The sequence below is a fragment of the Aspergillus versicolor genome (genome assembly GCF_001890125.1).
Source record: "Aspergillus versicolor CBS 583.65 unplaced genomic scaffold ASPVEscaffold_4, whole genome shotgun sequence".
Taxonomy (NCBI): Eukaryota; Fungi; Ascomycota; class Eurotiomycetes; order Eurotiales; family Aspergillaceae; genus Aspergillus; species Aspergillus versicolor.
Genome location: NW_024467527.1, coordinates 693,938 through 719,303, shown reverse-complemented (window position 1 = coordinate 719,303; position 25,366 = coordinate 693,938). Strand labels below are relative to the sequence as shown.

General features: G+C 50.7%; 7 protein-coding genes across 7 annotated transcripts; 4 read left to right on the top strand and 3 right to left on the bottom strand.

The window, feature by feature from the left end:
* Window positions 1–16: 16 nt before the first annotated feature.
* faa4 (long-chain fatty acid-CoA ligase FAA1) lies at window positions 17–2,313 on the bottom strand (the record flags this gene model as incomplete). The annotated part of the gene is made up of 4 exons (XM_040806782.1): window positions 17–106; window positions 174–1,318; window positions 1,389–1,810; window positions 1,874–2,313. The coding sequence occupies 4 exons, from the start codon at window positions 2,311–2,313 to the stop codon at window positions 17–19; spliced, it is 2,097 nt and encodes a 698-aa protein (XP_040667020.1).
* A 1,197-nt stretch (window positions 2,314–3,510) lies between these two features.
* ASPVEDRAFT_131256 (S-adenosylmethionine-dependent methyltransferase) lies at window positions 3,511–4,717 on the top strand (the record flags this gene model as incomplete). The annotated part of the gene is made up of 3 exons (XM_040806798.1): window positions 3,511–3,571; window positions 3,661–3,822; window positions 3,882–4,717. The coding sequence occupies 3 exons, from the start codon at window positions 3,511–3,513 to the stop codon at window positions 4,715–4,717; spliced, it is 1,059 nt and encodes a 352-aa protein (XP_040667019.1).
* Window positions 4,718–5,135: 418 nt separating this feature from the next.
* Window positions 5,136–6,580, bottom strand: ASPVEDRAFT_27928 (uncharacterized protein; the record flags this gene model as incomplete). The annotated part of the gene is made up of 2 exons (XM_040810064.1): window positions 5,136–6,128; window positions 6,197–6,580. The coding sequence occupies 2 exons, from the start codon at window positions 6,578–6,580 to the stop codon at window positions 5,136–5,138; spliced, it is 1,377 nt and encodes a 458-aa protein (XP_040667018.1).
* Window positions 6,581–9,889: 3,309 nt separating this feature from the next.
* On the bottom strand, window positions 9,890–12,027 carry ASPVEDRAFT_82783 (Hsp70 family protein; the record flags this gene model as incomplete). The annotated part of the gene is made up of 3 exons (XM_040817247.1): window positions 9,890–11,748; window positions 11,815–11,932; window positions 12,001–12,027. 3 exons carry the CDS (start codon window positions 12,025–12,027, stop codon window positions 9,890–9,892), a joined length of 2,004 nt encoding a protein of 667 aa, XP_040667017.1.
* A 1,329-nt stretch (window positions 12,028–13,356) lies between these two features.
* On the top strand, window positions 13,357–16,372 carry ASPVEDRAFT_625427 (uncharacterized protein). Its single transcript, XM_040815621.1, has 6 exons — window positions 13,357–13,474; window positions 13,571–13,639; window positions 13,705–13,924; window positions 14,006–14,184; window positions 14,254–15,840; window positions 15,896–16,372. Exons 1-6 carry the CDS (start codon window positions 13,452–13,454, stop codon window positions 15,978–15,980), a joined length of 2,163 nt encoding a protein of 720 aa, XP_040667016.1. The 5' UTR covers window positions 13,357–13,451; the 3' UTR covers window positions 15,981–16,372.
* Window positions 16,373–16,744: 372 nt separating this feature from the next.
* ASPVEDRAFT_129639 (SKI complex RNA helicase subunit SKI2) lies at window positions 16,745–20,743 on the top strand (the record flags this gene model as incomplete). Its single annotated transcript, XM_040806654.1, has 3 exons — window positions 16,745–16,971; window positions 17,046–19,825; window positions 19,875–20,743. 3 exons carry the CDS (start codon window positions 16,745–16,747, stop codon window positions 20,741–20,743), a joined length of 3,876 nt encoding a protein of 1,291 aa, XP_040667015.1.
* A 505-nt stretch (window positions 20,744–21,248) lies between these two features.
* ASPVEDRAFT_52245 (putative nonsense-mediated mRNA decay protein (Nmd5)) lies at window positions 21,249–24,854 on the top strand (the record flags this gene model as incomplete). Its single annotated transcript, XM_040814608.1, has 8 exons — window positions 21,249–21,338; window positions 21,407–21,485; window positions 21,607–22,067; window positions 22,121–22,305; window positions 22,362–24,229; window positions 24,283–24,461; window positions 24,512–24,632; window positions 24,685–24,854. 8 exons carry the CDS (start codon window positions 21,249–21,251, stop codon window positions 24,852–24,854), a joined length of 3,153 nt encoding a protein of 1,050 aa, XP_040667014.1.
* Between the last annotated feature and the right edge of the window lie 512 nt (window positions 24,855–25,366).

The window sequence follows — 25,366 nt, the reverse complement described above, 5'->3', positions numbered from 1 at the left end:
GCGGAGAGGGGCGAGTTTATTTCTTCTTGTAGGCTTGGTCGATCTCCTTCTGGAATTTGCTGACGATCTTCCTGCGCTGGAGTTTTTGGGCGGCGGTCATGTAGCCCTGTTGTTTTGTTAGTGGATGATTTACTCAAGGAGGTGGGAATGGGGGTGCATTTAGTATAACGTACGTTCTGGGGAGTCCACTCCTCGTCAGCAAGGACGACACCGCTGATGATCTCAATTCCCTTGAGGCCGCTAGATCTACCGGCGGTCTGGAGTTGCTGAAGGACGATGGACTTCAGCTTCTCGTTGTGAACAAGGGTTTCGACGCTGTCACCCTCAATGTTGTTGTCCTGGGCAATCTTCTTCAATGCAGGCTCAACAGGAACGATGATGGCGATAGGCCTGTCCTGGTCTTCGGCAGCGAAGACGCAGATGTTGCCGACAACGGGGGAAGAGCGGTAGACGGACTCGAGCTTCTCGAGCGCGATGTACTCGCCGTTGAGCGTCTTCACAAGGTTCTTCTTACGGTCGATAATTTTGAGGTGGCCGTTCTTGTCGAACTCGCCGATATCGCCGGTCATGAACCACCCGCCCTCAGCGTAGGCCTTCTTGGTCTCCTCTTCGTTCTTGTAGTACTCCTTTGATACACTGCCTCCGCGGATCCAGATCTCACCCTGGGGCGGGGTGTTCTTGGTGTAGTATCCAGCATCCGGGAAGTCAACGAGCTTGACTTCGATACAAGCTGGGGGCTCACCGAGAGCGTCGGGGTTCCACGCTCCTGGATCGTTTAGAGCACCCATGGCTGAGGTCTCCGTCAGACCATAACCGCTGATCATGGGGGCGATGGCCATGGACAAGAACTTCTGGGTCTCCTTGGAGACGGGACCTCCACCGTTCATAACAATGCGCAGACGGCCACCAGTTGCGTCCTTCAGCTTGCGGAAGATCACGTTGTCAAGAAACCAAGCACCAATGCCTGCGCCGGGGAAGCCAGTAGACATCAGGAAGTTCTTGGCAGACATACCGCCCCAGAACAAGCTCTTCACAAGGACGTTGTTCTTGTTCAGGTTGGTGAGAACGCCCTTCTTCACAGACTCCCAGACCGCAGGGACACCAACGAGGATGGTGGGTTGGAATTCACGAATGTCGCCCTTGCAGTTCCGCATGGAAGCGTCGGAAAGTGTACGCGGGTTTCCATAGCCCATGGTACCACCCCAGAAGAGGCAGAGATTCTCAAACATGTATTCCAGGATATGAGATTGGGGGAGGTAGGTAAGCAGCGCATCCGAGGGACCGATGTAAGGACCGATAATTTCGTTGATTCCCGCCACTATATTCAATAATATTAGTTCGGAAATTCAAGAATGGATCTTTGAGGTTGAAAAACAAGAAAAACATACTTGCGGCAACAACATTGCCATGGGTAAGCGATACACCCTTTGGTGGACCAGTGGAGCCAGACGTGTACATGATGCAACACAGGTCTTCTGGAGATGGAGGAACAGGGTCTGAGGGGTTCTCCTCTCCCAGTTTCCGCAGGTCTTCGAAACTCAGGACGTTAATATGGCTGAATTCGTTCTTCAATCGGTCAAGATCCTCCTGCTTTGGCTCTTCACTGTTGTTCCAGATAATATGTTTGATGGATTTCGCTCGGTCCAGGACGTTCGCGAGAGACTTAAGGAGAGATGAGTCCAAGAAAATGGCGTCACTCTCAGTTTGCACCATGGAATGCGCCAATCCTTCCTCGCCCAGGGTATCATACGCAGTAACGATGGTCACAGACTGGGAAGCAGAGCCGTGAGACATCGCCAGCCAGTTTAAACTGTAAAAAAAAAAACCAAGTCAGTGTTTAAAAATCATCCTATACAGGAACATCACAACGTACCTCGTCGCACCGTAGAGGTGGACCTTGTCGCCCTTGTTCAGGCCGATCTTGCGCAGACCGTTACCAAGCTCCAGCGCCAGCTTCTCATACTCGATAAAGCTCTTGTAAGAGTAAGGACCCTTCTCAAAGTACGTCCACTGCTTGTCAACCTCCTGCTCTTGCCCATCGATAATCTTCTTGACCTTCTTAGTTTCAACGTGGGTTTTGATTAGGCGGCGGCTCGCAACTGCTTTGGCGTTACCAAAGATGCGCGCCGAGCGGCGGAAAGCATCGTAGGTTGTCGTCAGGTCATCGGCAGGTCGCAAAATCAGGCCATCCTTGGCCTTTGGAATACGACGGGGAATGGTCTCTCCTTCGACAGGTTCGACGCCAGGAACTTCGACGGTGAAAGGTCCCTTCTTGGACATGCGCGGGTGGATAACGCCCTCTTTCCTCGACATGGTGAAGGATTTGGGGGTGAGCGGCAACAAGGTGAAAAGGGGGAAGGAGGAAGAAATTGAATCCTAAATCGCGATCGAAGGATTATTAGAGCCTTATCGGGTTAATAACGAGATGGGTACGCACGTACAGGCACCGGCTCGAGCTCTAGGTGGTCTCGAGGATGAGAGTTCACTGAAAATGGAGACGGGGAGAGGTCGGAAATGCGGGGACGGAAAGCAGGGCGGTTAAAAGGGGAGAGGGAGGGCGAGGAAGAGGGGAAGCTGAAAGGCTAATGAGCTCGGAAAGAGACTTCAGGGAGCTTTGTCTCGTGGGGGAGGGAGCCAAAGGAAGAGGAAGAAGAGCTTGGACAATTAATGGGCAGTCTGTTAGCTGCGGCGATGAAGTCACAGTCTGGTGGCTGGGCATAAAGGGCCAGCTGTTTTCCACCACTCCTGACCAAGGATACTCCTATTTTCTTCTGTCGACTGTCTACAGCGAGCCGTCTACATCGTACATTGTAAAACTACTTTGTTCCAATCCGGACTGGCGTTCCACTGTGATATTAATGAGACAATGATATTAATACGCTCTGTGCACAGACGCCCAAAGCCCAGAACTTGGAAGTCACTCAGTTACCGCGGTAAAGCTCAGGCACACGGCCTAGTCTCTCACATCTGATCCTCCTCGATTCGAGGATTGAGTTACACTTTCACGTCGATGTCGGGAGCATCATAGCATCCCATTTGCCTACAGAGCTTTGTTGGGATTTTAGCCCCAACGCCGTCCCGAAGGGTGCGAGACTGCTAATTCCGACCCAGTTAGAGCCTCGCTCGGGGTGATCGTCGGGGGTCTCTCGCAGTTCACAGACAACCTTGCACCAGGGAAGTCCGGAGGATCTCCGCTTACGACGTAGATTCTCCAGCGACCCGTGGCACTGGATCCGTGATTCTGAAGATGCACGCGTGATGCTGCATTGATTGTATTGCTTACAACGATCTCTGGGGCACCTCTGTGACACAGAAACGTGGTCATGTGAGGTCGGGACGTTGGACTTGGCAGCCGTGGATTACTCACCACCCGCTCCACTTTGGCAGGCCAATCACAGGCCTCGGGTTTTGACTCGATGAAAAGCTGCATCTTTGATAGACTACGTATCAGACCTTCTCCCCCAACGATAGCCCGTCAACTATACATACCAACCCGGAGTAATCAGCGGGATGGAAAGCATAACAAGCTTCCTCTCCGCCATTGGGCAAGAGGTAGAAGATGCCGAAGAGGGTATGTCAAGCAATACAATACCTCTGCCTCGCCCGTGTACACATGTACTATAGTAGAAACCAGACACGGTAGTTGATCAATCTACTTAGAATCCTTCATCCTCTTCTCCCAGGACATCCCCTCCTCGAACCTAGGCTTCGTCGACTCGAAGGCTACGTCCGTTGACATCTCCATCCGCGACCAGGAATACACAATCCACCAGTCTCCAACGCTACTTTCATCTTCCCGCGCTGGGGGTACAACCGGTGCAGGTATAGATATATTCTTCATACATCTACTCACGCATCTCCTTTACTAACGAAGAATCAAGTCCTATGGAAAATAACCCCCCTCTTCGCAGAATGGCTCTCAGACCAGCCATCAAACCCGCTCTGGACACACTCAATCCTCAGACCCTCGTCAACAGTCGTCGAGCTAGGATGCGGCATCTCAGCTCTTACAGCCCTCGCCCTCTCCCCCCTCCTTGAACCACAGGGGAACGGGAGCGGGGACGGTCACTACATCGCCACAGACCAAGAATACGTCCACCGTCTTTTCCGCCAGAACCTACTCAGCAATCCTCCCCGGTCATCAGCATCTACCAAAAAGGTCAAGGCGCAGCCAAAGGGGAAAAGAGGGCAGAAACCCTCTACTACTACTGCTGCTGCTAATACTAATACTAATACTCCCGGTGATGAGGGCCAAAACACAAACCCACACGCAAACATCACATTCACATCCCTAGACTGGGAAACAGATCACCCGGAGACACTGAAGCAGCAAATCCAACACCAGCCAGCCTCTTCACAAGATAACGGCGATGATGAAGAGGAGGAGAGCGATAACGGCTTCGACCTCCTCCTCTCCTGCGACTGCATCTACAACGAAGCTCTAATCTCGCCCTTCGTGCGGGCCTGTGCGGAGATTGCGCGGCTGCGGCCGATATTCGATTCCAATACAGAAGGATCGCCAGTAGCTTATGGGCGGCGGAGGAAGCCAACAATATGCGTCATTGCGCAGCAGCAGCGCTCGCCGGATGTCTTTGAGGCGTGGCTGAGGGAGACGATGCGCCATTTCAGGGTTTGGAGAGTCGCTGATGATGTGCTGGGGCAGAGATTGGGGGTTGGGAGTGGGTATCTGGTGCATGTTTTGGTTTTGAAGGCATGATGGGTTCTTCATTTGGAATAGTCTTTGATGGTACTTTTTTGCACTTGGATAGAAGTAGTCTCATTGCTTAATATTAAAGTACAAAGGTTCGGAAAGATTAAAAGTGAGGATGGCCGTAGGTAAACATTATATATTAGAGATGGAAAACTATCGTAGAGATCCACCTGGTACACCATAACAAGAGGGTATTGATGCAGACAGACTGAAGCTCAAGTTTTTGTGCAGCTCAGCTCAGTTTAAACAATGCAAAGTCCAGATGCAAGATTTTTTCGGGCCAACAAACAACGAAAAGACAAATCAATACGATGCAATGCAATGCAATGGCCGTTTAGTTAATCAGTCAGTCACATTGGTGACAGCGGTAATAGTAACAGTGGTGGTCGCCCACGTATGTATGTATAATTGTATAGCCCGTATTTTATTTGGCCTCTGCGTTCTCTTTATTCTCGCCGGACAAGTCGTCCTTCGGGTCTCGCATCTTCCGCTCCATCTCAGCCACTGTATCCGCAAAACCAGGGAGTGGGGAGACGGTGCGTTCCCGCTTTCTGGGCGAGGGGGCTGACTCGGGCTCGCGGTCGATAATGGAGGAGATCGATTGCTTCGTGGAGCCATTGGTCTTGGGTATTGCGGATACGGTTGCAGGTACAGGGGTTGGTGCGGGAGGGTGTTCCTCCGAGGGTGTGAGGAGGGCACCTGGCGGCGGCAGCGGTCTGCTATCTGAGGATTCGGTCTTGACAACGGAGTGGACGGCGCTCTCGTCATCGGAACCTGTTGAGTATTCCATTTCCTGCGGGTATCCTTCGGGGTCTGTAGGTGCGGAGTCGATACGGCTTTCCTCGGTTGATGCGCGGTGGCCGTTGGCAACTGGAGGGAGCGGAGCGGCGGGGTCATAGACGACGCCACAGACTTCAAGGGCACGCGACTGGCTGCCTAGGCTGCGGTCCTTGTGTTTTTTGGTGAGGTGGCACATGAAGCCGTGCAGGGTCACAAAGTCGGCCTTGCCGCAGCCGGAGACTGGGCAGGTGAGATAGACCAGGCTGCCGTCTGATGGGCGTTTCCAAAGGGCTCGTCCTGAATGATCATGTGCTGCTGGTCGTCCGTGGCGCTCTCCCCAGGCTTCCACGTTCTTAATTGTATACTTTTGCTTCCGTCGGATGGAACCGGTGCCCGTTGGGTCGTGGTGCATATGTTGCTGATGATGAGGCGGTGGAATCTGTGCTTGTGGAGGCGGGGGAGGGGCAATGGTACGAGGTTCTGGCGGAGTTTGTTGCTGTAGGAAGGCGAGTGTAGTGGCTGCATTGGTTTCTGATAGGCGGCGAGGCGGCGTAGGACGTAGAGGGGGGGATTCGAGACTTGAATTATAGAGGCCCATAGATTCCCGCTTCAGCCGTTTCCGTTGCCTTCGCAGCTCCTGTCAAACAAAACATGAGTCAGAATGCGGTCTATATTTTTTTTTAAGTCGAGTGCAATTTTCCATACCTCTTCTTCTACCTCTGCGTTTTCCGTCATCCTACGAAATTCTTCATCCTCTCGCTTCCGGATAGCAAGTAAATGGCTACGGGCAGCCATGCGAGCGCCCTCTTCATGTTCTAGTTGCCTCAGGCGGGCCTCAATGTGGTCTATACTAGATACGCCAGGTGTTGGCGGTCCTTGGGGGCCTGGCGGCCCTTGGTCTTGCATTGGTGGTGGGTAGTGACGGAACGGCTGGTGGCCGTGCATCATAGGCTCCGGAGGCACTGGTTGCCCAGGGTTCATGGCAATGGGATGAAAGCGCGGTAGGCTCATATTAACGTGGTGACCAGGGATATTGCCGTTCATGCCATTCTCGTGCACAGAGGGCACTGGAGGTGCAGCAACTGTCATGGTGGGAGTGACTAGACGTCCGGCACAAGGTTAGTGGTACTGGTCAAGTTGTATTGGGTTCTTGACATAAGAGACAATCTGTAAAGACAATGGATGACTCGAGATGTATTTGAAGCGGGTGGTCTGACGAAGCGGATAATGACAGTCTGGGGAACCAAGCACTCAAGGCAACGAGTAGATATAACCGGGACAAGAGGGGAGGGGTGGGAAATGCAGCCAAACAGGGAAGAAGGCAAGCTCAAAGTACTGACAGTGAACGACGAAAAGACCTTCAGAAAATCACCCCCAGCCAGCGAACCTTGAGGAATCAACTGCTAGCGCGCTGCAGCTTGCCCGTTTTTCCTTTCTCTCCAGAAGTCCAGCGAAGACTAGGAGAATTAGCGACTCGAGATAACGGCCAAGCAAGGGATTTATTGACTGAGGTATCGATCCTACTGGATGGGGAATCTGTACGGATCAAGAAGTGGAAGAGGACAAAGTCAAAAACGGAGCAAGAAAAAGGAAAGCAGAAAAGACAGAAGGACCCTTGCCAAGGTGAATGTGATCGATTGGAGGTTCTTCCAGGCTGGACACTAAAAGGCAGCTAGCTCAACTAGTCGTTCACTCAAACCAGTGGGATCTTGCGGTCAAACAAGCCATGGAATCAAATGGACACAATTGGGACTGCACTAGCGAGCCGGTATCAGATGTAGTAATAATTGTCAATATTATGTCCTCTGCCTGGGGTTCTCAGTCCTCAGCCCTCCCCCTGCTCTGCGAATGGAATAAATTCAACAGCACCAGGTGGTTTTGCTCGACCGTCTGTTTTTCTTTTCTGCTTCCCCACTAAATTCTAACCTGTTCTTTCCAGTTGGCTGCGAGTGTCCCAGCGGTTCTCATAGGGGCGTTCTATGGATCGAGAACCCACTCCCGTCGCACTAGTGACAAACATAGTCATCTCAGCAATGTTGTACCTGGAATCAGGAATCCAGTCACCCCAGCCCTGCTGCTGAGGCACTTCCACACCTTCAGGCTGCTGTCGAATGAGGCGCGCAAAGGGCCAACCATGGAGAGCACACCGATTGTGCTGGACAGTCTACTGCAGTCTGGCCGGGCTGCTCAACAGTTTTGTTACAATGACTGGGCTTGTTTATTTTTAGGCCGCCACGGCCAATAGGAGCCCGATGATCTACAACCAATATGTAACACTTTAAATGAGAGGGAGAACCAAGTCGCCTGCCGGCGTTGTCCACTCTCGCGAATTCTGTCTGTGGGGAGCGAGTCTCTTGCGGCGGGAAGTGAGAACTGAGAAATCACGATAAACCGCAGAACCTGGGAACACAAAGACTGGAAACGGAGCTCAGCCCTTCAGAAGTCTGACTGGAAATTGTGTAATAATCCAAGTGGGGACGACACCACTCAAAAATCGTCAACAACCAGTGGATTCCCTGTTTATTATTAAATGATCTTCAAAATTAATTCTGTCACGAGAATCTGCCCTTCCAGTCGGAATTCGCATTCTTCACACTCACGGCACCTTCAATCAACAGTCAGGACGCAGGCTGCTTTCATTCCAATCGGATGATGCCATGGTCTAGTCCGGTTCTCCCCATTCTCCGCCAAATCCAGTCTTGTTGGAGGTTTGTCATTTGCATTTGTGTACCGCAATGATTTGCTCCTTGGCTGCACTGTTTCTGCACGTCTCCCAGTGGAGAAGAGCCACAGCTCTGCTGATAACAGAAAGTACCGACTCCCTGCTTACAATCAGAATCTTCCATCAAACACCGTCGCATCTCGATTCATCTTGAATCTTGCCCTTGGAACTTAGTCTTGCAGTTGCACTATTATTCGCTGGCTGGTCGGTTTTCTCGAGCGCCTCGTAAAAAAAAGTACCCAACCCAGTTGCTCGCCAGAGAATTAATGTTTGACCTTAAGCCTTAAACCCGTTTATTATTGAACTATATTCCGCTCAGTCAGCTGCTCCGACTAAACCAGATCCGCTGCTGGCTGGATCCGGAATCTCTGGATCGCGCATGAGTCCAAAACGGCAGCCTGAGCCAACTGTCTCGGACAGAATACTTCCTTCTCTTAGTCTTGACATTTGACACTGACAGTGACAACCCCCTGCTGCTGCACTGCTGCTCCTGCTCCACTAGTACGGACTGCTGTACTGGAGTAACGTAGGACTGACCCAAGTCCAACTGTTACTGCATGCATTTCTCCCGCCCAGCCCCTTGCCAGTTGCGTACCAGTTGCCAACTCCACCAGTGTCCCGTCCCTCATAGTCATACTGACATCTAACCTACATGCTATTATATTAAATCATTATTTGCTCCAACTCCAACAGGACAGAGTGTGCCTCAGAATCAAACACGAGTGGAGGAAGCCAATTTGGAGCTAAACTCTCCCCAGGAACTAGAGCATGAGCCAGCTCCTCAGTCCACTTTATCTACTGGAGCCCGGTTTGGCCAGCTGGCGCGCAGGGCCAACACAACACACACACTACGAAAGCAGAACCTGAACTGGAATTGGATGGGATGGACCCCGGTTGGTTGTTTGAGATATGGATCCGGGCTTGTTTGGGCGTTAGGCCGCTAAGGCGCGAACTAGCTGAGTCTGAGGCACTTCGAAACGCTGAGTGGGCACGCTGGGCATGTCTGTGGGTTCCTTAGACTCGATAGATGTACATGGCTGGGAAGAAATGAGAAAGTGAGGCGCCGAGGCTCGAGCTCGGAGTCCTGTGTTGGAAAGTTGGAACTTTCTGTGTGCAGCTTTCTCCAGATTTCTGGTGTCCGTGACTGGCTGCTGCCCTGCTTGTTGTCTGTCTCCAACATCTTCAGTTTCAGAAGGATTCAAGAAGATTTCAATTTCGATTTACATTTTTTTTTGTCAAGTTTTTTTGGTGAATCGAGAGGAGAATTTCCTATTCTATTATCTCACACGCTCCAAGCCCACCAACCACATAATGCTTGCTTTTGTGGTCCCAAAGCCGTAATGTCATTAAGTTACAAATTTGTAGGCAAACCCGCAATCCATCCAATGGTTGCTTCCCCGGTTAAATCAGTTTGCTTGCCCGATCAAAGGGTATGAAGCATAGCAGGACATTTGGAAAAGAGTAAAAAAAGGAGGAAAAAAAATCAATGACTTAACACCCGTACACCGAGACAAGGGCATCTCAAACAACCCCATCAGTATGTATACACAGAATGCAGAGAAATAAAAGGGGGATGATATCTAGAAAAACAGTAGGGGAAAATAGTAAAAAATACAAAGAGGCCACCAACAAGCCTGGTGTTTCATCGAGCATGGTGCTCAATCATGGTAGTACATTTATTGCTTGTTCTCGCCCTGGCCATTCTCGCCCTGGGGAGGCTGCTGCTGCTGCTGCTCAGACTGGGCCTTGTGCATCTTGTCGAAGAGGGTCAAGCTGGCAGTCTGGAGCTCATCGGTCTTCTGCTTGAGCTCATCGGCGGTGGCGGCAAGCTCACCAGACTGGTTCTTGGCAACAAACTCGCGGAGAGTGTTGATCTTCTCACGGATCTGCTCAGCCTCAGCCTTGTCAAGACGGTCCTCGAACTCCTTGAGGGCCTTCTCAGTATCATTCAGGACAGAGTCAGCACGGTTGGCAGCCTCAATGGCAAGCTTGCGTTCCTTGTCCTGAGCACCGTACTTCTCAGCATCGTCAACCATGGACTGGATCTCAGCGTCAGAGAGACCGGAGCCAGAGGCAATGGTGATGGACTGGTCCTTGTTAGTGGACTTGTCCTTGGCGTGGACGTGGACAATGGAGTCAGCGTCAATGTCGAAGGTAACCTCAACCTGGGGGACACCACGGTGGGCAGGAGGAATGCCAACAAGCTGGAAGTTTCCAAGCAGCTTGTTATCCTTGACAAGCTCACGCTCACCCTGGAAGACCTTGATCTCAACAGCAGTCTGGAAGTCGGCAGCGGTAGAGAAGGTCTGGGACTTCTTGGTGGGGATTGTGGTGTTGCGGTTAATCAGACGAGTGAAAACACCGCCAAGGGTCTCGATACCGAGAGAGAGGGGTGTGACATCGAGGAGCAGAACGTCAGTAACCTCACCAGCAAGGACGGCACCCTGAACAGCGGCACCAATGGCGACAGCCTCATCGGGGTTGACAGACTTGGCGGGCTCACGGCCGAAGATGGACTTGACGGACTCGGTGACCTTGGGCATACGGGTCATACCACCAACAAGGATGATGTCCTGGATCTCGCTGGACTGGAGGTTGGCATCCTTGAGGGCCTTGCGCACGGGTTCAACAGTGCGGTTGATGAGAGGGTCGACAAGAGACTCAAGCTGAGAGCGGGTCATCTTGAGGTTGATGTGCTTAGCACCGCTGGCATCAGCAGTGATGAAGGGAAGGTTGATCTCAGTCTGCAGAGAAGAGGACAATTCAATCTTGGCCTTCTCAGCGGCTTCACGGATACGCTGGATAGCCATGCGGTCACCGGAGAGGTCAAGACCGGACTCCTTCTTGAACTGCTGGACAATGTGGCGAACCAGGTTGATGTCAAAGTCCTCACCACCAAGGTGGGTGTCACCGTTGGTCGACTTCACCTCGAACACACCCTTCTGGATCTCAAGAACAGAGATATCGAAAGTACCACCACCGAGATCGTAGACAGCGACAACACGGTCAGCCTCCTTCTCAAGACCGTAGGCAAGGGCAGCAGCAGTGGGCTCGTTGACAACACGGAGGACGTTGAGACCAGCAATCTGACCAGCATCCTTAGTAGCCTGACGCTGGGAGTCGTTGAAGTAGGCAGGGACAGTAACGACAGCGTTCTTGATGGGCTTGCTCAGGTAGTTCTCAGCAGTCTCCTTCATCTTGTTGAGAACGAAACCTCCGATCTGAGCGGGAGAGTACTTGTTGCCACGGGCCTCAACCCAGGCGTCACCGTTGGTGTGCTGGACGATCTTGTAGGGGACCTCCTTGATGTCACGCTGAACCTCAGCATCGGTGAATTTGCGGCCGATGAGACGCTTGGTGGCGAACAGAGTGTTTTCAGGGTTGACAACAGCCTGGCGCTTAGCAGCGATACCGACAAGACGCTCACCGTCCTGGGCGAAGGCGACGACGGAGGGTGTTGTGCGGGCACCCTCAGTGTTCTCAATGATCTTGGGCGTCTTGCCCTCCATAACAGCAACAGCAGAGTTGGTAGTACCTGCATATCCATGTTAGCGATGCGCGGCAATGCGACTTGTGATGGTCGAGACCAAGCTGTACTCACCCAGATCAATACCAATGACCTGGCCCTTCACCTTCTCTTCCGTGGAGTTCCATCGCCGGGCAGCGGTGCTAGGGAGTCTGAAAGCAGGGGCGCGAGCAAAAGGAGCAGCGCGCGGGAGCTGGAACAGGTTCAAGTCAGCGTCGATGTAATTGTTTGCAGCGCAGCCGTACAAGGGGCAAAACCTACCGCGCGGACAAAACGGGATGAGAGCATTGTGATGGGAATATGAGAAGGGTAGAAAATAAAATAATACAGGAATTAAAAGATTATAAAACACACTCCAGTCGATTCAATCGAAAGGAGAGAAGGATGGATGGAAGGGGTATAGGATGGAGAGATGGAGAGGTGAAGAAGAGATGAGGAAGAATTTTTTGGCTTCTTTTCGGAGAGGAAGAAACTGGAGGAAGGGAGACGGCAAAGAAAAGAGGACTAGTGGAAATTGCGCGGAGAGCTTCGGCCCGTCGTCGAACTTGGTAGAATCACGGCTGCTGGCCTGTCTGTCCAATCACAGTGCCGTAAATCAAGCTTCACCTTTGACCGTCTGGGCAACCGATCTTGCAGCTCGACTCTGCTCAAAATTTCAGGGAGATGCTAACATCTTCCAGGAAGGGTTATTTCAGCGGGGACTCTTCTTAATCTCTACAGAGGGCTCATGATCTCTACATATCTTGGTAAATAGCTCAACTCCAGCCTCGTCCCGGTGTTTTCAAGCTCCAAAGTGCCACGATGCACCACACGTGACCCGTCTCTTCGGAAGCCCGACCGAGGCTTTGCCGCGTTTCCTCCGTTATACGGATGGATAGCCGGAGAGCTGTTGCCACTGACATGCCAAAGCGAAGGCATCGTTATTATGTATCAGTTTGTTAGATACTAATAATAAATATATTACTGTGCTGTTATGCGTTCTTTAGATGTCGAAGTTAGTAATTCCGCCTTGATCCGCAAATTCATCGATCAATTTTTTGTATATACCTTGAAGGTTAGCTCAAAATATATATTTGCCTTTATAGCAGAGCGCCATGGATGAGCTCCATTAACAGCAAACACATTCGAAGATCGACTTAACCATAGGATCACACCACTGCTCCAGCTATGAAAAAACCCAGAGAGAGAGGGACTCCACCTGGAAGACAAAAGACTCGAGCTCTATTATTGCATTATTCGCCGCTTGCAAGTTCCCCGGATCGAGCAATAATTATTACGTCATCCGTCCGACATGTGAGGCCTTTGACCTCCGGACTCGTAACATCAATACTTACCTCAAGACCGGGGGGTACTAACTATCTGGGGTTCACTTTTCGTTTCTTTTTTTTTTATGATCACAAGCTGGAACCCGCCAAAACAAAAGGAAGAAATTACTTGCGTTTAGTTGTAGTTTGTGACCTATGGTCTGAGCTGGCCAGCGCCAATCCTCCAGCTATCTTGACTTTCATGGGATTTGGGTAACAGTCCTCAAGCTCCACCACACCACTTATTCTTCTAGAATAAGACTATCGCCGCCACAAAGCTCGAACGTTTCTCCGTCATCGTTATCGCTTGGCTGCTCGCTGCTCGCTGCCTCACTGCCTCACAACAACAGCGCTTCTTCTTTGCTGCCACATTCAACAATGTCACTCTGGTCTTGACCGTCTCTCATCATGACTACGGATCCCGCGCTGTCGTTAGTATAACCCACAACTTCCAGCCCAGGACCCCCCCAGGCTCCGATAGGGTTGCTTTGTCCCGTCGTGTGCTAACGCTACGCAACCTGGCTTAGGTATCACCCTACCGAGTCTCTCGTTCTTCCTACAAAACGCCGCTTTTTCCCTTTCAAGATACCTAACTAGTCTGTCCCACCCTTGCCTTGGTCAAGTTTGTTACAGTGTTGGCCTATAGACTAACATCCTGTAGCCATCAACAACTCCGACACTACATCAGCACTTCCGACCGGGATAGAATCTACGTTATCGCCGACCGGGTGGTGTATTCAATTCACATTTCGTCGCGGAAACGGGAAACGATCGCAGTTATTTCATTCGAGCCGAAGTGTCTTGCTGCTGGATATGGCTGGATTGGTATTGGGGGTACCAACAATGGCGAGTGTGCTTTCGTGAAGCTTTCCGATCGCAACGTGCGTGTGTCTCGCGGCCCGCCAACAGAGCAGCCGGCGGATGTAGATAGCGCTTTACCAATTGACCTTGAAGCTTCACAGAGGGCTTCGCCACGAGAGTCGACGGGGTTGGAGCAACCGTCAAATTCGGGCTTTGGTGCCAGCCAATTGCCAGAGGTCCAGCTGCATAAATTCGGCGGTAGTATCGTCAACTCCGTGACTATCCATCGTCTACCTGGCGATGAAAAAGGATTCACAGACGAAGATGTTGCGGTTCTTAGGTATTACCGTGCATATTCATTCATATTCGGTTTAGAGCCTGCTAACTTTCTTTTTTTTCTCGCTTGCAGCAACAATGACAAATCAGTAACCATCTATTCAATGACGCGCTCGAAAGTTCTGAAGAAACTCGGTCACCCGGCGTGTATGAACTATGCGGCCATCTCACCAGATTCGAGTCTTCTGGCTGCAGTTGGGGATGAATCTAGCGCCTATTTCTATAGCCTTACTCGTGACCTCTCGACCGTGGTTTCCACTGAGACAGGAGAGAAGTTGAGTGGCTGGACATTGGACCGCATTCTTTGTATCGAGATGGAGCTGGGCCCGAAGATCGAAGATAAATGCTGTTTTACCATTGCGTTTTCCCAATCCAATAGACTGTGTGCCATTGGATCGCAGTCCGGAGTGATTACGGTTTTCGATGTTAGGAGCATCCAGGAACCCGCTATCACTCCTTCCAACAAGAGTCCAATTGTCTGCTATTTCAACTCGTCGAGGTCTTGCTTTCATGGCGGGGCTGTGCGTTGTATGAGCTTTTCACCCGAACCTTGGGATCTCCTTGTATGGCTCGAGGATAAAGGGCATGCTGGAATTGCAGATGTGCGTCAGGCTTTTATGCGGAGACAAATACTTGAATTCGACACGAATGAGTCAAACGACGTCGAGGAAGTTGATACGGAGCCGATAATTGACGAATCAACAGAATCAAGGTTTAGCGTGGACAGGCAGCCTTCTCCCGAACTGTACCACGATCTTGATTCACGGGCGTTACTTGACTCAGTTGAGGGCAATTTAGATGATCAGGATGGTGACGGATCTGATACCTCACCACTGAGGGAAAGTTTGATACAAGACTTAACGTCAAGAGAGAGAACAATCGTGCAATTTCTGAATACAGCACGCTGGACATCAACGACAGAAGATGACCTGACAGATCGGGCAACCAGAGATAATGCTAATGCGCACCCGCCTTTTGGGTCTCGCACAAGACGTCAAGGTCTCACAAGTGGAGCCGATCGAGCACTTCGCCCTACTTCACCTCGGCCTGTCATACACCCACCAAGCAACCACGAGACTAGAAACCGGAATGCGAATGTGGACAGCCAAACGCCGGATCCACAACCAAGTATCACACTGAGCTGGACCACTTCGCCGGACGAGCTACGGTCCGCTACGCTAGATACTCCGGCTCATCCTGTGGAATCAAGCTCCAGTGACCAAAGTGGCTCTAGTAACGAGGGTGGGAATGGGAGTCGGCTTCGCAGGACCGTAGCCCGACCAACGGCTAATTTTGACTACTCCAGTACTACTCCAAGTTCGATACCACGCCCAAGAAATCACCAGCGATCTCGGTCTGTTCATAGGCGCCCTGAAAGGCAAGACGATGATGACCCGACTAGCTTAAGAACGAACCCTGTGGCATTTGAGCGCCTTCGACGCCAGCGACAGCTCATTAATGAGGCAGATACCATGAGTCGAAATAGTATGCGCGGGCAACGGTATACGCAGCAACCACCGTTAGGTATTGATTACGGCCGCCCCGCGCGGATCCGAAGCGTGATCCATGATCCGCCAGAGCATACCTTTGGGTATGGGCGCCGAGATTCGGATCCAAACTGTTCAGCTGGACTTGGATTTGGTGCCGATGGGAGATCGTTGTAAGCAGAAATAATTTTTTATCCTGGCAGGTGCAGGCTGACTCTAATTTCCTAGATATATCGCAACCGTGACTGGGATCTTTGAGTACCAACTAAACATCACGGACCGTAAAACCTTCCCAGTGATGACCTACAGATAACTAATATTTATTGCAAAACTGGTTGGATCATCATACGAGCACCACAAAAGCAAAACACCCACGATTAACTAATTGTCCTATTGTCGGTTTCAGAATTGAGTTTGTTTGTGGGCGAGGACGCACGACTTCTCTTGCCGATGACTAGCAAAAGCTATTGCTGATACGAAAGGCTAAACGTTATAATGATTCTAATTCTCATGTTCTCTTTCCATCACATTATTATGAGGCGCACTGGGTTTTCAGGAGTGTTGTATGGTTCCTGTTGGTTTCAATTTCTTCTAGTGCACCAATGTGGCGTTGAATTTTTTTTCCAAAATAAGACTCTAATTTAATAGCGAATAATATTATTGTCCCATTCAAGTTTACAGTATATAGAAAATATTGAACCAGGCCTTCACTATTGTTCTTCATGCCCATTCACTATATGTTGTATGGGACTCGTATCTGGGATGGCTGCCACCAAGCCAATGCAGGTCTCCACCCGCAACAACGTCAGCGGAAAGCTCTTGTGTCCCCCACCAAGACACCCGCCTTTTCAACTGCTGTGTTTCGCCGTGGAAGCCTAAGAGCATACACTCTCAATCCAACGATCCATGAATTATCTTCGCATATAGTCAGGTGTTTCTTTTTATTAGCGGGTTTTCATAGCTTGCCAGCGCTCGCGGAGTGGCTGTCGAAGCCATTGACTCGGCTGAGGTGTACTGCTACTCCTCATCCCAGACTTCTCTCGAAAAGATATCGCTAGCATCGATATACATGCCCCCATGGAGACTCTCACATCAACCCTAGCCGGGCTCAACCTGGACTTGCAAGGTATCGAGGGGAAGTCCTTTGATGCACGCCTTGAAGAGGAAGAGAACGGCACTTATCAAAATTACGCCCCTCGCGCCAGAACACGCCCATCTGTCGCCGAAACGAGACGTGAGCTGGAGGATGAATTCCTGAACCCATCGCCTCGATTTAACTCTGAATGGTTGAATCGTTTACAGAGGTAGGCTCTGCCGTCAGCTTCTGACCGATTCGAGTGTTTCGGCCTTGATGAGTATGTCATTGACAATTTACTAGGAGATGGGATACATCAACGGACTACACTGACATTTTCGAGGTTGCCGGCACGCAAACTCGGACTATTGTCCGATTTGATCGCGAAGGCCTCGAAGGGCGTGTCACGGGATATCACGAAGTGACTGTCCCTGCTAATAGCGCCAATGCGAAGAACTCGACGTCTTTGCTTCGCCGGCCGGCTGGCCGTGCTGATTTTGTAAGGGGCGCTGCGGGATTCTTCCCGTTTGCTCCTGGCGGGTTGGATGGCGTTGAGGCGATTGCCGAGATGGAGGAAACGCAGACACCAGGGGCCCCAAGTTCTGGGGGCAAGCAAGCTGGTTTGGATCGCATCATTAATTTTGGGACTGAGGGAGGCTTACTTGAAGCTGCACCTGGCTTCTCGCGCGGACTGAAGTTTGAACAGGCAAAGTCCAAAGAAGCTGCAGAGGAAGATGAAGAAGTTGAACACACGCTTCAGGAAGAGGATGAAAAAATCAGTCCCGATCTGGATGAGACAGCTTCTGATGTGGAAGGGGGCGTGAAAATCGAAGATGAGGAATCGGACCAGGACGAAGAGGAAGAAGATATTGACTCGTTATTGCCTGTTGAGTTCCCCTCTCTAGAGCCGCGTGCGCCGCTGCTCTCGACGTTGCAGAAAAAGGGCGGCAAAGAATGGGCTCATGTTGTGGACGTCAACAAAGAAATCTCCAATTTCCATGAGCTTGTGCCGGATATGGCCCGCGAATGGCCATTCGAGCTGGATACTTTCCAGAAGGAAGCTGTTTATCATCTGGAGGGCGGAGACTCGGTCTTTGTGGCTGCACATACATCAGCTGGTAAAACAGTCGTCGCGGAGTATGCCATTGCGTTGGCTGCTAAGCATATGACAAAGGCCATCTACACTTCGCCCATTAAAGCCCTCAGTAATCAGAAGTTCCGCGACTTCAAAAATGAATTTGATGATGTTGGTATTCTGACGGGTGATGTTCAGATTAACCCGGAAGCAAGCTGCCTTATTATGACCACTGAGATTCTACGGAGTATGCTTTATCGTGGTGCAGATCTCATCCGAGATGTCGAATTTGTTATTTTCGACGAAGTCCACTACGTGAATGACCTTGAACGAGGTGTCGTGTGGGAAGAAGTCATCATTATGCTTCCCGAGCATGTCACCCTCATTCTCCTCTCGGCTACAGTGCCCAATACTCAGGAATTCGCATCCTGGGTGGGCCGAACAAAGAAGAAGGATATCTACGTTATATCGACAGCCAAGAGACCCGTTCCCCTTGAACACTATCTTTGGGCTGGGAAGAACAAATTCAAGATTGTTGACTCCAACAAAAGGTTCCTCGAAAACAACTGGAAGGAAGCAGATGATATCATATCAGGCAAGGACAAAATTAAAGCCCAGAAAGCGGCCGAGGCCCAAGCACAGTCTCAAGCGAGCAGGGGTGGTCCTCAAGGACGGGGACGTGGACAAGCTCCTGCTCGAGGGGGGCCGAGAGGAAACGGACAACGCGGAGGCGGACAACAACGAGGTAGAGGCGCGCCAGCAAACCGAGGAACAGGAAATATTGCTCGTACGGGTAGAGGTGGCGGACGTACAACTGCCGCCCAGGACAAGACTGTCTGGGTGCAAGTTGTCCAACATCTGCGTAAGGAAAATCTACTGCCGGCTTGTATTTTCGTCTTTTCGAAGAAGAGATGCGAGCAAAATGCCGACTCGTTGTCTAACCAAGATTTCTGCAATGCCTCTGAGAAGAGTCTTATCCATATGACTATCGAAAAGTCCCTCACCCGACTCAAAGTTGAAGACAGGACATTGCCGCAGATCCTTCGACTTCGTGAGCTACTGAGCCGAGGCATTGCTGTTCACCATGGTGGCCTCTTGCCAATTATGAAAGAAATTGTCGAGATTCTGTTCGCGAAAACTTTGGTCAAGGTCCTCTTCGCTACCGAGACCTTTGCCATGGGTCTTAACCTGCCTACCCGCACAGTCGTCTTTTCTGGATTCCGCAAGCATGACGGCAAAAGTTTCAGAGATCTACTGCCAGGTGAATACACTCAAATGGCAGGACGTGCTGGACGAAGAGGCCTCGATAACGTTGGTTATGTGATTATTGTGAACTCTGGCAAAGACGAGGCTCCCGCTGCTGGTGCTCTCAGGAAGATGATCCTTGGTGATCCAACGAAACTTCGATCACAGTTTAGGCTTACGTACAACATGATCTTGAACTTACTGCGGGTCGAAGCCTTGAAGATCGAAGAAATGATCAAGCGAAGTTTCAGCGAGAACGCTACACAGGCCTTGCTTCCCGAACACGAGAAGCAGGTGCAAATCTCAGAGGCCAGTTTGGAGAAGATTAAACGAGAACCCTGCGAGATTTGTGATATTGACATTGCCACCTGCCATGACGCATCGGTTGAATACGGAAAACTCACGAGCGAGCTACACCTCAATTTACTTTCGTCACCCGTTGGCAAACGCCTTCTTATGCCAAAGCGACTCGTTGTGTATCGGAAGGATGGATCGCGAACCGCAGGTGTTATAGTGCGAGAAGTCGGAGGCGGTCCTAACCCGGTAATCCAAATTCTTGAGATAGGCAAATTGGCCAGCAAGCGCCACCCAAGCGAGATTCTCCCATTCCTACCTGCGTTCCGAGGATTCATGAACCCCCTCCCAACCCGCGCAGCTGATATGACCTTGAAGGTCTTCAAGATCCCAATCACCGATATTGAATGTGTTACCAATACCCTTGTTAAGATTAGTGGCCCGGCGTGGTACCTCAATATCAAGAAAGGTTTGTTACAATATTTTAGACACAAAGAACTAGCTAACTTTCATTATAGAGGCGGTAAAGTTCGCAGAGAAGGAGTTGTCTAAACTATGCTCCTCATGGACCACACCGACCTGGGATGAGCTAGATTGGGCCCGCATTAAAGAATTGCAGCTGAGGGATATTCTCGACAAACGCCGCGGGTTAGCGAATATTGCTCAGTCATGCGACTGCTTGAAGTGCCCCGATTTCTTGAAGCACTTCGAGATGCAGCGTGATGAGTGGCAGATCAAGGAGAACATTTCACAGCTGAAGCAGCTCATGTCGGACCAGAACCTCCAGCTTCTTCCTGACTACGAGCAGCGTATCCAGGTACTGAAGGACCTCGGGTTTGTCGACGAGCAGTCCCGCGTGCAGCTGAAAGGAAAGGTCGCTTGCGAGATTCACTCCGCAGATGAGCTGGTTTTGACAGAACTGATTCTGGAGAACGTTCTTGCTGAATACGAACCGGAGGAGATAGTTGCACTCCTATCCGCTTTTGTGTTCCAAGAAAAGACGGAAAACGTCCCAACATTGACCCCCCGGCTGGAGAAGGGCAAGGAAGCTATAGTTAGGATTTCAGAGAAGGTGAACGATGTGCAGATCCAGCACCAGGTAATTCAGTCTACGGAGGACAACAATGACTTTGCCAGCCAGCCGCGGTTTGGGTTGGCAGAGGTTGTCTACGAGTGGGCCAAGGGGATGTCGTTTAACCGGATTACGGATCTCACGGATGTGATGGAGGGGACCATTGTGAGAACTATTACTCGGCTTGACGAAACTTGCCGGGAGGTGAAGAATGCGGCCAAGCTGGTTGGAGACCCGACGCTCTACGCGAAGATGCAAGAAGCGCAGGATAAGATCAAGAGGGACGTAATTTTTGCGGCGTCCCTCTATATGTAGGCTATGAGTTCATAGTACAATGTGGCTGATGAGAACCACGTGGGTAGCAACAATGCGGTCTTTTATTTTTTTTTTTTTTCTGCCAGAAGAATTCGTGATCGCACGAAGTGGGAATAATCAGGCACAACTGCACTACCAGCCTATTAGGGCTGTCTGTCATGAAGAATTTACGAATTGAACATTTACCAGAGTGTATTTCAACATATCCTTCACTGTAAGGTCCAATATCCGTCCCCTGAGCCAAACGGTTTGACGAAAATTCTCTTACCGCGCGCGGGGCGGCAGGCGGTCTGATTCGCTGCCCTAGACGCGGGGCCAACACCGCCTGAAAATCCACTGAGAGAAAACCGAAAGTTACCTCTCCCTATTGATCCCCCTCTTATCTTCCCCTCCTTGTCCCCTCTCGCCTCCTCGATTACGCCACTTCGTCAAGGGGTTTTTTTGTGCCCCGTCTATTTTTTCTGAGTCTTGATTTCTGCAACCTGGGGGTCGTTGCCGGAGCGAGATGGATGTTGCAGTACTGCGGAATCGCATCCAGTCCACACTAGATGCCAATGCCGACATTCGACGGCAGGCGGAGCTTGATTTGAAATATGTATGTGCTGGGCGGTGGGATGTGCCCCTGGCGGTGGTTTTGCTGACGATTGTCCTTTTCTTGTCTAGGCCGAGACGCAACCGGGTTTCATAAACGCTCTGCTGGATATCCTTCAGGGCGAGCAGGTTAATGCCGTTCAACTGTCCGGTACGTTGTGTCGACATATTTTCCTATTTTGCACAGATCAAAACCATTTTACTCTTGCGGCCGATCTTTTCCCGCCGATGGTTTAGACCACAGCTTTTACTAACCGCGGGGTGATCGATAGCGGGTGTTTATCTGAAGAACCGAATCAACCGGGGATGGAACAGTCTGGAAGATAGCCCGTTACGCGCGCCGATTCCTGAGGGCGAGAAACCAGGATTCCGAGAGAGGCTGATCCCTGCCTTGGTATCGACACCCCCGAACGTTCGCGCCCAGCTCGTCCCTCTACTCCAGAAGATCCTTCAACATGACTTCCCGGAACAATGGCCCGGGTTCCTTGATATCACTATGCAATTGCTTGGTACGAATGATGCGGGCTCGGTATATGCTGGTCTGCAGTGCTTGTTGGCCATTTGCCGTGTCTACCGGTTTAAGGCCGGAGACAAGCGGGAGGAATTCGACAAGATCATCGAACATTCTTTCCCTCAATTGTTGAGCATCGGGTCAAAACTCGTGGATGAGGAAAGTGTGGAGGCGGCGGAAATGCTTCGCATAGTGGTGAAGTCATACAAACATGCGATCTACGTGAGTAATCCGGATACAACCAATATTGTATGAAGAAACTGACGGATAGATAGTTCGAGCTTTCACCGCACCTCCAATCACACCAAGCAACCGTCGACTGGTGTACGCTGTTCCTGCGAATTATCGCTAAACAGCCCCCGGCCAACTCTATGATGGAATCCAAGGAAGAGAGAGAACTTGCCCACTGGTGGAAGTGCAAGAAGTGGGCTTACGCCAACTTGAACCGTCTCTTCATCAGGTAAGTAGAATTTTTGCGATGGGGGTGTTAAATTCGTCTAACATGGACTTCTATAGATACGGAAACCCCACAACCATGTCGAAGTCCAGTAACCCCGATTACAGCCAGTTCGCCAAATCGTTCATTTCAACATTCGCACCCGAGATCCTCAAGGGGTATTTGACGGAGATTGATAAATATGTATCAAAGGGCCAATGGATGAGCAACCCTGCCCTTTCCTATACCTTGATCTTCTTCGAAGAGTGTGTCAAGCCAAAGTCGATGTGGGATCACCTCAAGACGCACATGGATAATCTCATCGCCCATTTCGTTTTCCCGATTTTGTGCCAGAGTGACGAGGACATTGAGTTGTTCGAGACAGATCCCTCCGAATACCTACACCGAAAGTTGAACTACTACGAGGAGGTGTCGGCTCCCGATGTTGCCGCCACGAACTTCCTGGTTACCCTTACCAAGAACCGCAAGAAGCAGACATTCTCGATTCTCACATTCGTTAATGGTGTTGTTAGCAAGTACGAGGCTGCTCCGGATGATCAGAAGCTGCCGAGAGAGAAAGAGGGTGCACTGCGCATGATTGGATCATTGTCATCCGTGATCCTAGGAAAGAAGAGCCCAATCGCGGATCAGGTTGAATATTTCTTCGTCCGACATGTCTTCCCGGAGTTCCGCAGCCCACACGGATTCCTCCGCGCGCGGGCGTGTGACACGCTCGAAAAGTTCGAGCAGCTCGATTTCAAGGACCCTAACAACCTTATGGTAATCTACCGGAATATCCTGGAATCCATGACGGACTCTGAACTGCCTGTCCGTGTCGAGGCTGCGCTCGCTCTTCAGCCTCTTATCCGCCACGATGTCATCCGTACTTCGATGCAGCAGAATATCCCCCAGATTATGCAGCAACTTCTCAAACTCGCCAACGAGGTTGACGTCGACGCATTGGCCAATGTTATGGAGGATTTCGTGGAAGTTTTCTCTGCCGAGCTAACGCCTTTTGCTGTTGCTCTCAGCGAGCAGTTGCGTGATACCTACATGCGTATCGTTGGCGAACTCCTGGAAAGGAACGCTGCCAAGGGTGACGAAGACTCATACGGTGACTTCTTGGATGACAAGAGCATCACCGCTCTCGGTGTTTTGCAAACAATTGGCACTCTGATCCTCACTTTGGAGAGTACACCTGATGTGCTCTTACATCTCGAAACGATCCTTATGCCCGTTATTAGCATTACCCTCGAGAACAAGCTCTACGATCTCTACAATGAAGTCTTTGAAATCATCGACAGCTGCACATTTGCCTCAAAATCTATCTCTCCCACTATGTGGCAGGCCTTTGAGCTCATCCACAAGACCTTCAAGGCCGGTGCTGAGCTGTATTTGGAAGATATGCTTCCCGCACTCGACAACTATGTCGCGTATGGCTCCCAGACTATGGTCCAGAACCCCGCTTACCTTGCCGCGGTTGTTGGCATGGTTGAGGACATCTTCCGCGATGAGAAGGTTGGTGGTGTTGATAGGATCTGCGGTTGCAAGCTCGCTGAGACTATTATGCTTAACCTCCGCGGCTATATCGACCAATATATCCCTGTCTTTATCGACCTTGCGATGCGTGTCATCGATGCTGGAGAGGCACGGACCAAGTCCTACCGCCTCCACTTGATGGAGATGGTGATCAACGCCATCTACTACAACCCTGTCCTCAGTCTTCAGGTTCTGGAATCTAAGGGGTGGACGAACAAGTTCTTCAGCGCCTGGTTCTCTAGTATTGATGGATTCAGACGTGTCCACGACAAGACGCTATCGATTGTTGCCATCACCTCATTGCTCACCTTGAACCCTGCGGATGTCCCAACTAGCGTTCAGCAGGGATGGCCTAGGTTGCTCCAGGGTGTCACCAGACTTTTCCACACATTGCCTGCCGCTGTTAAGAGTATGTATTTTTTATTTGGCGTATTGGACTGGAAGCTAATTAATTATTTACAGACCGCGAGGATGCGACAAAGGAGTCGGACTTTACATACGAAGAAGAGGACGAGGATGATGACGAGGGCAACGACTGGGATGGCGAAATTGAATGGACGGAACAGGATGAGGCCGAAGTGGGCGCCGAGGCCGATATCCCCGACGAGAGTGCCGCGTATCTGGACTTTTTGAACAAGGAGGTGAGTAGTGCTAATACTACGGTTTGAACTGGTTACTAATTCGTCACTAGGCCCAGAAATTTGGCTCCTTCGCTGGGGATGACGATGACGACGAGCTTGACGAGGAGAGCTTACTCGAGACTCCTCTGGATAAGCTCGAGCCCTATGGGCTGTTTAAACAGGTCTTCCTGAGTACGTACTTTTGTGATTTAAGCAATGGAACGTTCGCTAATTCAAGTGTTAGACCTTCAACAAGAACAGCCACAACTTTACGACAACCTGACGAACATTCTGAACGATGACGAAAAGAAGATTATCGAGTCTGTGTTCCACGAAGCCGATGCGAAGGCTCTGGCCGCGGCTAATAACCAGGCTGCTGAAGCAGCAGCCCTTCAAGCCAACGGAAACCAATAGACGTTGGTTTTGACGAAAAGCGACTGGTAGCCGACGTGATCGTCACGTTGCCCTAGCGCAAATCATAGGCTATGATATAAAAGATGCAATGTCGGTCCGGAGTCTCGTTTTTTGGACACCTACTGTTTCGTGTCAGCTGTTAAGCAGCTAGCTACTGGATCCGCCATAACGTGACCCATGCTTGTTCCTTTTTGTTTAGAACGTTTTGTCGCGAGATTCCTTTCTATTTCCTTTTCCGTTTCACCTGACCCTCACGACAGTATTGACCCCTCTTTGCATCATGTTATTGGTTACGAATCCTGTCAAAAGTCCCATCACCTACCCCACGCCCTCCCTACCCTCCATCCCGATTCCCCGAGTTAATATTGTTCATTTTCGTTTTCAATTGGTTTTCTTTCTCCGTTTCTACCTACCATGGCATGAGCATGAGCAATGCAGTATTATTTTTTCCACCGAGAAAGAAAAGAGAGAGAACAATGTGGAAGAAGTACGCGGGGCCAACTCTGAATGCC